This window comes from Egretta garzetta, unplaced genomic scaffold (genome assembly GCF_000687185.1).
Source record: "Egretta garzetta isolate BGI_Z169 unplaced genomic scaffold, ASM68718v1 scaffold326, whole genome shotgun sequence".
Classification (NCBI taxonomy): Eukaryota; Metazoa; Chordata; class Aves; order Pelecaniformes; family Ardeidae; genus Egretta; species Egretta garzetta.
In genome coordinates this window covers 1,178,563-1,189,361 of record NW_009260026.1, presented here as the reverse complement: position 1 = coordinate 1,189,361, position 10,799 = coordinate 1,178,563, and the positions used below count along the sequence as shown (strand labels likewise).

At 39.1% G+C, this 10,799-nt stretch overlaps 1 protein-coding gene across 2 annotated transcripts in view; it reads right to left on the bottom strand.

Moving 5' to 3' along the window:
- SNX4 (sorting nexin 4) overlaps positions 1 to 10,799 on the bottom strand; it is a 36,389-nt gene that overhangs the window by 23,796 nt on the left and 1,794 nt on the right. For both annotated transcript variants that reach the window (XR_004842288.1, XM_009640857.2), the window contains exons 2-4: positions 1,810 to 1,948; positions 1,584 to 1,733; positions 406 to 453 (exon numbers count right to left, since the gene is read on the bottom strand). Coding sequence is in view for 1 of the 2 variants with exons in the window: in XM_009640857.2 (XP_009639152.1) it covers positions 406 to 453; positions 1,584 to 1,733; positions 1,810 to 1,948 (337 nt within the window). In the remaining variant the exon portion in view is untranslated. The remainder of the gene's footprint in view (positions 1 to 405; positions 454 to 1,583; positions 1,734 to 1,809; positions 1,949 to 10,799) is intronic.

Genomic DNA, 10,799 nt, shown 5'->3' with positions numbered 1-10,799 from the left:
CCCCCCCCCCCCCCCCTTTTTTTTTTTTTTTAACACCTTGCATCTCTTACCAAGCTAAGTCTGACACCCATTTTTAAAACAAAGCTAAACTAAACTGCCAATATACAAAAACACTGCTATGGGCTCAAGTTCATTAGTTTTAAAGCTTATAAGGATCATAATTCCACATTACTAGCAGAATTACAAGGCTGAACATCAAACATAGGCACATATTAACAAGCCTGCTAGAGAACTTAACAACTGAAGAATTGCCTATTACATGCTAAGAACACCACTAGTTTTTGTAGTTACAAGTATATATAAAGCAATGCCCTTAACTCACTCTAACAGCAAAAAGCCTAAAACATACTTGCTGGAGTACTTCTGTGTCACAGCAGTCACAAGACAAACAATTACAGTAATTACCTTTAACTGAAATCCAGTCTCATTCACCATTTCTTTCCATCCACCTTCCTAAAAATACAGGAAAAGAACGTTCAGTTAGAGTGAGTTAAGAGTGCCACAGCTTTTGCAAGCCCCTATTATCAGTCCCTATATCAGAAAAGTTTCTCCAGTAAGCCTGGGTTCTGCCTCAGCTACCCTCCCCATGTCTTTTCAAGAATCTGGGTTATAAATAACATGACATTATGTTGTGCTTATGTACTAACCTCCCCCAAAAAACGCTCTCCTCTTCACTACTCAATTACCTCATTCTATCAACTGGGGGCAGGAGCCACACAGCTTTGTCTAAAGAAGTAGCTCAGCTCTTTAGAAAAAAAGGGTGGTTATCACCTATTGCCTATTAGATTATCAGCAGCTCGAAGGACCTTTGCAGCTTGAGGCAGAGAGCATACAGAGAACATGCAGGTGACACCTCTTTACAAAGCACATGCAGTCACCTTGCTCATGTGTAGAGGTTGGTTGTCCACCGTTTTCAGTTCTCATACACTGGTTCATCTACATACTATATTGTGCTGCAGTAAACTTACCTGCTCAGTCCACGATTTGGGAATCTCTCATCAAAGCACATAAAAAAAAAAAAAAAACCAAACATCCATCTTCTCCTGAAGTTGAAAACTGCAGAATGCAATGCTTTAGCTGACAACTGGATCACAATTTTTGTGATAACACATTGTACTGGTTTTTGACCACAACACATATGAATGGATCATGATTCAGACTATGAAGCTAAAGAAACCATGGATATCCAAAAAGTGAACTGGAAGCCAGCACTGTCTCTGCAGCCAGCAGCGTAGCATGCTAACTATTTCAGCTTTAGTTCTAGGGAAGCTTTCCCAACCAACTTGCAATAAGTTCCCAATATGCTGTTCCAAAGATGTGGAAAGTCTCTCTCAGGAGCCTTAAAACTAGACTGGAAAAAGTCATAAGGTACATGAGAAGGCCAATTGTACAACTGCAGTAGGCTGTTAGGAAGCTTTTAGATGGACGAGCCCTTCCCACCTCAGGTTTATTCATGTTGTCTATGCTTCTTCTAGACACAGAACAAGCTACAGGTCAATAGGAGGGAAGAGCAGCAAAAGGACATTATCTTAAATAAATAATCACTACAGACTGTATTTAGAAAGCACATCGCTTTACTATACCTGCGTTAAAAATGAATAAAAGATTTTGTCTTGGCAAAGAACAGGATGTGAAGCCACACGTAACAAGAAGTTTTCCAAACCAATTCTTCTTCTTTCCACAAAATCTGGATCCATATTATCTGCTGATAACTTATGCCAAACAAAGTCAGCCTGTTTAAACAGAAGAGTGTTAATAGTAAATAAATAAAAAACAATAAAAAGCAGGCTGCAGCCTCAGCTTCCTTACCCTTTTTTCTGGCAGAGGTGGAACAACAATATGTGGATAGGTAACTGACAAATAATTCCTCAACAACTCAAATTCACTGTAACGTCGCCACAGGGAGTCCACTGGGGCGCACTGTCCCTCGCTCTGGGACTCGACAGCTCTGAAAGATAAAACAGCAAAACTGAGCATTAGTAAGTGAACACCTTCTCCCTCATACCATCAGTACAATTATAGCAAAGACCCTAAAAAAAAGTTACCCAGTATGATTACTGCATAACTTGCCCATAATCTAAAGTAACCTTAATTAATTTCATGTCTACATAATTTAAAAATATTTATAATTTCTGCCTGATTGCACTCAAATTTTTTAGAAGCACAGGAAAAGTCAACACAGTTTCATCACGCCACAAACAGGTAGGTCACAGTCAAGTAAATAGTCCCACAAGTGACTTAGTTCACATCACTACAGAATTAGATATATTTCTCTTGGAACAGTGTTAGGCTCCAAGCCAGCACAATTTCATGAGCAGCTAAAGGATACAGAGTATTACAAGAAGGAATTTACTAAAAAATGGGAAAGCCTTCACTTCAGAAGATAAAAATTGTCTTGCCTGTAACAGCTAGAATAGTTTATTAAGAAATTTTAAAGGATGTTTTTAGAAAAACATAGCAAGTTTCAAAGCACTTCCATTTTTTTTTTTCTGTTCAAAGTGATATCTTTTTACATTTAAGGACAAGGACATGCAGTCTAACAAACCAGCTAAAGAGAGGGTAAGCAGGTACAAAATTGATGCATCTGAAAAATTTGTTGAAAACTTAAACCCAACATCACCTAGCAAAGGCTTTTTATATTACTATAAAAGGAGAAATCATGGAATATTATAGGATTGAAAAGTAACATAAAAACTTGAAAAAATCATCCTTCATTCAAGACATTTAAAGCAACAGAAACCCTTTGCAATATCATAAAATAAGCATCAGGTCAGTAACACTTCTTGACAGTTGTGTATGCCAGAATAAACACAGAGAGAGAATTCAGACAAGGCACTTAACAGAAACCAGTGATATCTATGACTACCTTAGTTTTTGTATTAAGTGACTAATTATCATACAAAGCATTGGCATAAACTTGCATGAAAGAGTATTAACTATGTTAGGAAATCACAGATTATTTGAGGTTGGAAGGGGCCTCTGCACATCTGTAGTCCAACTCCCTTGCTCAAAACAGATTGCTCCAAGCCACGTCCAGTTAGGCCTTGAGTATCTCCAAGGACAGATACTCTACCACCACACCGGGCAACCCATTCCCATGTTTGACCTCACAGTAAAAAAAAGTCATCTTACGTTTAAATGTAATTTCCTAGATTTTAATTTGTGGCTGCTGCCTCTTGTCCTCTCTCTGTGATTCACAGAGAGAGTCTGACTCCATCTTGTTTACCTCCCCCCCGTACACATTGCTAAGATCCCCTGAGCTGCCTCTTCCAGAGGCTGAACAACCCCATCTCTCTCAGCCTCTCCCTGCACGACAGACACTCCAAGCCCAAAATCATCTTCATGGCCCTTCACTGGACTTACTTCAGTATATCCACATCCTTCTTGTACTGGGGAGCCCAGAACTGGGCACAGTAAGTTATGAACTACAAGTACTTACTCGTACTGTACTCAATGGAATAGGGTACTACATTATTTCTTCTAACAGATTTCAGGCTATACAGTTCTTGAATTCATAAGTTAGGTAGCTTGAATTCATAAGAAATTCCTGGAGTAAAGTTTTAAAAACATCTAAATAGCATGCAAATTATTGATTTTCTAAGCTATTCTTAACCTGCAAGGTTGGATTTCTAATGACCTTACTGAAAAATAAACAACTCTGCTCCAGAGCAGCTCCAATTATTCAATACACTTAAACGAAATACAAGAAGCCTTTGTCATTCATTTCTGAACTCTCATTGGAGAGGAACAGCCTTGCCATATCCTCTTGTTCAAAAATTAAAAAAAAAAAGCATGGTTACATCTTGAGGTTGAAGTACTGTAATACAGAATTATGCAAAAGGAATTTTTTTTAAACGAGTAAGGCAGAACCTTTTCTGTATCTCTATCCTTGCTTTGTAGAAAGGACATTTATTCTACATGACTGAATTTGTAGAAAAAAAAATCACAAGGAGGAAGAAAAAAAAAGGATGTATTCATAAGCATTCAACACAAATTCCTGCAGTTTAAAAGTATCTGAGACTGACTTAAGAAAGAGAGGTGAGCACGCTGTCTGCAGTTTAAAAGTATCTGAGACTGACTTAAGAGAGGTGAGCACGCTGCTGACAGCTGCTAAATCGCACTGCCACCATCCCACAGAATTCTTCCCTATTAGAGTGTTTTGATTCAACAAGTTGCAACCACAGAGTTTTGAAGAGGGTAAGCTCAGCTTAGTGCTGGGCCGACAGGCTGTGCAGCATTCCTCCCTACACAACCATTGCACAGTTTAAACACTTCAAGAACACTTCAGCTAAAAGCAGGTATCTAGTGATTGTACTATTGCTGAGTTGGAGGTAAATTTAAATAGATAAAGAACTAAGCTACTGTGCCCTGGAAGACTGTCTAATTGAAAGCTGAAGGCACAAACCTCACTTTCCTAGAGGAGAAAGTCACAGCAGGATTTGGTAAACAATCTGGCCATTCAAAATACTCACATAAGAGTACTTCAGAATTAGGGATCCTTTTAATCTCCAGCTTCAGCAGCTATCAACCAGTTACACTAACTTACGCCATGGGTTTCAAGAGCACTACTTCTGCATGGGTTATTATCAACCCTTAAGGAAGGCTGCCACCATCAATGTATCATAGGATTATGTGGACCCTGTCTGAGAACATACCGCACAAGCAGACATGAATAGGGAGACGAGAAAAACACAGGGCAGGACAGCCCTGAGAACCCAGCCACATCCCAGGAGGACCCACCTGTGCTGTAGATATAGATGCTGCTGCACCAGCAGGAAGATTCTGAAGACTCACCTAGAGCTAGGCAGACACGTTGCGCAGAGCGAAGCAGACTGGCCACCCTCACTCTAAAGGCAGGGCAATTACAGATCCAGTTCTTGGATCTGAAACAAGGAGTTCTCCATAATATAATGGATGTTCTATCAGAAGAAAGAGGGGAAAAAAAACCCAACCCTGCAGGATGCATTTGGTCCATTGCTATTAAATGTCTCTGTCACTCCTGCGCATAACCATGTCCTGGCCACAGCAAATGCAACCCTGGGATTAGCTCTTCTTTCCAGTTTTGATTTTTCTGTAATAGGAGAGTTTCATTATTCATCTTTTTTTTTAAAATTTAACTGAAGTTTATGAGTAACTGCATCACCTTGTAACTACAGGCAGGCTAGGTGTGCACACAGTACTGACAGTTTATGGCAGCCTAACACTTTCAGACATACAGTCAGAGGTTTAAGAAGTTACCACCAAAAGTAAACTGCAGGAAGAACAGTTCACTTTACTTTTAAAATATCATTCTTATTTTTCTTGTCAATATGAGCCCCTAAGGAAAAGTACTGCTAGCTGCAATTATTTTTCATCTCCACTTAACTTACTCTATGGGCTTACACTGCCACGGGCAACTGCAAATATAGTTTTCCACCTCCTGAATATGAAATACTTAGAAAAGTTCATTTGACTGCTTCACTTCAACACAGCGTGTACTTAAGTGTTGTCTTCTGCCTCTAACCTAGTCAATTCCCAATGCAGTGCAAGTCTGATCTCATATTTACCATTTTCTGAATAACCTGTAACATCAATGAGGTCAGCACAGAGAAAAAGAAACAGTTTATCTTTCAAGGAAGTTTCTGATCCAGACATTCCTACTCTACTTTTCAAGTGCACTTCTGTAGAAATACAACTTCACAAAGTGTTAGAGAAGAACTATCCCAAATTTTGGTGGTATGTATTTGTAAGTGGTCTCAATATCACACTCTCATATCAAATACAATTACAGTAATATACATTAGTAGTATGAAGTTAGGTAGTTTGTCTTCCGTAGTTGATCTGGCTTAACTCATCCTGCTCTGGTTTACCATACCTCCACACACCCATTTTTGCCAAGTCAGCTTTACCATATAAAAGTTGATCTGTATTTTTCTTACAACTCCCAATCCTTGCAGTCAAGAGAGTCACACTGTCATTCAGTAAGTTTCAGCAGTTTCAACACCACAATTGTGAGAGAAGAACTAAAGAATAGTACTCTGCTACAATTAACAGGAGAGAAAGAAATGAAATCTAGATGTTTTTAGAAATTTAAAAGTGACTTCACAGATTCAAGTCTGTTTGGGGAACTACATATACTCTACTTCCGTACTACAGATTACAGGTTAGAAGACAATAGACTTACATTTCACATTCCTATCCTACAAATATTGAAGGCAGGCAAATACACCAATAGGATGATCACGTATTTTAATAGTGTAGCAGTCCATTTATCATTTGGTTCAGGTCAACACACCATCAGTAAGCTGTTATTGTAAGAGGTCACAGCCTTCTGACGAGAGAATGTTCCAGTGTAACTTACATTCTTAATGCTTCATGACTGTTTTGCAGAGTTAATTATAAACTAGAAGCCACAAAGACCATGTGGAGCCTTTACTCTGCAGAAAGTTTCTCAACATGCCTGCCACATCAGCTTTGTATTTGTCAGAATTAATAAGAACACATCAGTGATTTAAAAAACCTGACGAGCACAATAATCAGAGTAGTAACATCTCAGTCCGCAAACATCAAGCAGAAAATGAAATAGGAACCAAAATTTTTAAAAGGTCATCTAGGAGTGTAGCACGTCAGCAGGGAAGGACCACAGCTTTATAGAGAAGCCTAGTCCTGTGTCAGAACAAACCACTACTACCCCATAACGGAGATGCAGGCACCCTGTTGCTTGAAGTTTTATGCCCACAAGGGGCCTCAAGAACTCAAGGAGGAAGGAAGCAGACTGCCAGACCAGATCATGCCACTCACTACATCTTCCCTGCCCACACTGAAGAAGCTCAGGAAGTTTACTTGATCTAAAGCCTACTGTCAATTTATTCTGACAAAACAGATCTGTGAACAGCAGGCTAGACTTCCCTAAGTCTAAGTTAATCAAGCTTTACAACCCTTATGAGGGACACACAAGCTTCACATTTTATCCCGAAGAAAAAGATCAAATTACTACTAGAGAACCTGGAAGGTCAAATCTGCCTGCGCAGTTTGTTCTTTTTTTAAATAGACAGCATCTGATACAACCTCCTCAATGTAGTCTGTGTTAAGCAGCCTGACGTTATTTCTCTTCTCAGATTACACTTAACTTCCTTTATTCTAACACGCTTTTATTCTCACTCATAAGTGTGAATGCTGCCTTTTTTTGGTTGTAGTTGTTGCTTTTATCTTTATACAACACAGTTCTTGTTTGGGTGGAAAGCAGTTAAGAGGCAACAGGTAAAGGGACAAATGTGACAGCAAAACAGGTAGATAAGACACTTGTCCAGAGAAGCGTCTGGATGTTCTTCTTTGCCCAACATCCCATTGCAAAAAGCTGCACCCTAACAGTTGCACCTCAGCAAGAGTCTGCCACCACACTGCTTGTCCCCGCAGAACAGCAATCCCTGCTGCCTCTGCCCCTAGCAGCACCCGCTCTAGTCAGGTTTTCTTCTTTTTTCTTTCCCCCCCCACCCCAAACAGGCTGTGAAACTTCAGCTTAGTAACTTTTAGCGACTGGAGGGGGAAGACAACATTTCAAGAAGGCAGGTATGTAGCACCCAACAAAGAAGCTATGCTTTTCAAATTAACCCACTTGAATAAATTTAAGACACATTTTGAAATTATTAATACTAGTTTAACACTCCTCCTTACACCCAGGCTTTGATAAAGTAAAAGCAGCCAGATTCTGCTGTCTAGGGCACACAACGCTGCAGAGTTGGGTGACAGAAGGGAGCAGCAAAGTTCTTTTTCAATTATGAGCCTGCGTCCACACCACTCCTTTTAAACCAGGTAATAAGAGTTTGAAACTGCATGGATGGATTTGGGACAGGCAAGCAAGATGAGAGGAATCTTTTCTTAATCAGACCAAAAATGTCTCCACCTGGTTACATATGAGACCATAAAATATCACCAATTACAAGAGCATTTCTCCCCAGGAACCCCGTTCCAGAAAGGAAGTAGAAATCCACAAAGGTACTCATTACACTTAATACCTTCATTACCATCTAATTTTTTAGACCACATTATGAACTCCATCATTAAATGCAAGTACTGCAGACCAGTTTCAATTAAGATTATAATCACTTGTTGACATTCAGTCAAACTTCTCAATTTGTTTTGGTTTTAAAAACACAATATAATACTTGTACAGTCTTCAGGCAGGAAAACCATATGTTTCCCCTCTAAGTACAGTTTTAACAATGCAAGTTATTCATTGAATGAACCAACCTGTCTGAAAAAAAATTAAAAGACAAAATTGAAACCTTCAGCTTTTACGTTCATAACTGATGTTATCATAAGCGATCAGAAGATTACGTTACTCCAAAAGTCACGTTCATTTGCCTTAATTCAAAGTGCCAATGTGAAAACTTTAGTCCGTCTAATTAACCTCTTCCCATTTCCCATTTAAAACTAATTATCTTAAATGAGCCATTAAACAATTCTGAATGCAATCAGAAGAGGAATGGCTGCAAAATATTAAATCAGACAGGAAGGAAATATATCAGTTTATTTCCTTGTAAAAGCAATCACCTCTTCAATTGCAGGAGCAGTAACTTTGCTTTCAGCCTCCGACCTTCCAGTGTACGAGAAGCGACACGTCCACTCCCCTGCAGCGGACAACGTTCACTCTCTGCGTAGAGGAATACCATTTTAGAGGGCTGGGCAACTTTTGCCATTAGCTACTTAGAAATGGTCTCTGTATTTAGGCCTCTCAACAGACAGAGGAGCAATCGTTACAGATCAACCACGTACTTTGCAAACCACCAGAAGTTACCTGACAAGCTGTATGACAAAGAGGCAGTTATCTTCCCAGAAGATTTTCACAGCCAAGTGATTTTTTTTTTTTTGTTTTATACTGTCAACTAAACAGTTTGCAGTATTTAAATAAAACATACATCCACTAGGTTAACGATTCACAGTATCAATTAAGTACAAATCAGCAGTAGATTAAGCTTCGAACTCCTCCATCTTCTTTCATCTCCTGCCTGTCCCATTTAAAGCTCATGCTGAATTCAGACTTTCTTCCTTTTTTCCTAAAACCTCCTTTGGAAGGAGCAGACAAGTCTTCCTGACTCTCCATGACCAAAATCCACATTTTGTATCAGAAGACAGCATACCTCTGCAGGCATTTGTTCTTTTGTTCTGCACCTCTTACCAGGAAACGCACACCTGGGCTCTTCACCTAGCCCAATGCAGAACGGAAAACTTTGGGAAAGGAACTCAAACAAAGGGTAACAAAGGAAAAAATCCTGAAGTCCCATGGTGCAGCATGGCTACCAGTGAACTGTGATCTGGCTGGCTACTGATTTCCAAGTTAATTTCTCTCACAGAAACTGTCTGTAGACGTCCTTACACTTTGGATGGGCAATCCAAGGTCCTATGGGAGAAGCAGGTATCACTCATGGCACAATTTAACTTATGGAAAACTTTCCAAATACTGAAAGCAGAAATAATATTAGTAAATTCCCCAGCCATACTGGGAGAGTAACAAGAAAATACAGTGAGCCACCCTGTCAAATTACTTCACAAGGAAGTAAAAACTAGTAGGGCTGGAAACCAGGGATCCTACTATTAAGTAGTCAGCTACCAGGCTGCACAAAGTTGAGCTACTTTGTCCTAAAGCCACATTAAAAAAAAAAAAAAAAAAAAAATTCAAAACACCACACTCTAGGCATCGTATTGTGTGACCAGGAAGACCAGGCTAGAGATCTGAAAGTCAGCAGCGACAGAAGCAAAGTTAACTAAATGGAAGTGTCCTACTGCTACGCAAGGAATTGTCTACTTCGAAGAACAGGAGAAAAAGGCATCCCTAGATGTACTATAATTAAAAGTCCATCACCACAGAGCACTTAGAGGTGCTCTGCATTCCAACTAACTTTCAACTCAGTCACAGAAAAAAAAAAAAAAAGGAGTACAACACCAGGAGTCAAATTCTGTGTTTTATACTATCCCAGTTCTTGTAGTTTCGTGCAGACTCTGACACAGCTACCTAAATTTCTAAAAAGCAAGCAAATCTGAATTTAAGCGAGATCCTGGATATTTGCAACTTCCCTTATAGAAAGCATCTCAAGAAGGAATATTTAGTTGTACATCTTAATTATAAGAATTTTTATTTGCTTTAATGCTATTTCCCACAAAGAGGTGGAAGTGTTCATCTGTTCTCACAGGGAGAATATAAAAACTAAGCTATTTTTAAATAACTGTATAGTTTAATGGAAGCTGTGAAACAAACTGACTTCAAGACTAATTGAACGGAAATAGCTCACCACAAAAATCTACTTAGCTGATGCAGAAAGGTGTAAACCAAGAATAAAGGAGATGCTTTCAGGAAGCACGACCCTTGGAATTTGCTGAGGCTCTGCAGTCTACAGCAGCAGCGTTTTTTTTCTCTCAGAGATCTACATGGAGGTGTAATATAACTTAAAAAAAAATAAACAGAAGTCACATGCAAGTGTGAGAATAGCAATAAATCTTTTCATTTTGAAAAGAAAAAGGAAGCAACATCACCACTTGCATCTTGAAAACAGCTTCATCAGCACTAGTACAATTAACGTGTTAAAAGTTTAGGTACTCAGCTCCCAACAAATATACAGTGGTTGTAATGGCATCCATCTTGTGTCTCTTATTCACCCAGATGCATGCAATTCCTCAACTCAAACTGAAATTAAATCCTAGATAGCAGTAATTGCAGAACCCCAGCTCACATAAACGTAATGCAACTATTATTAAGTGGTCTTCCTTTTATATTACTATAAACCAAGTTTTATTCTTCAGCTACAAAATATCCTATTACCCAC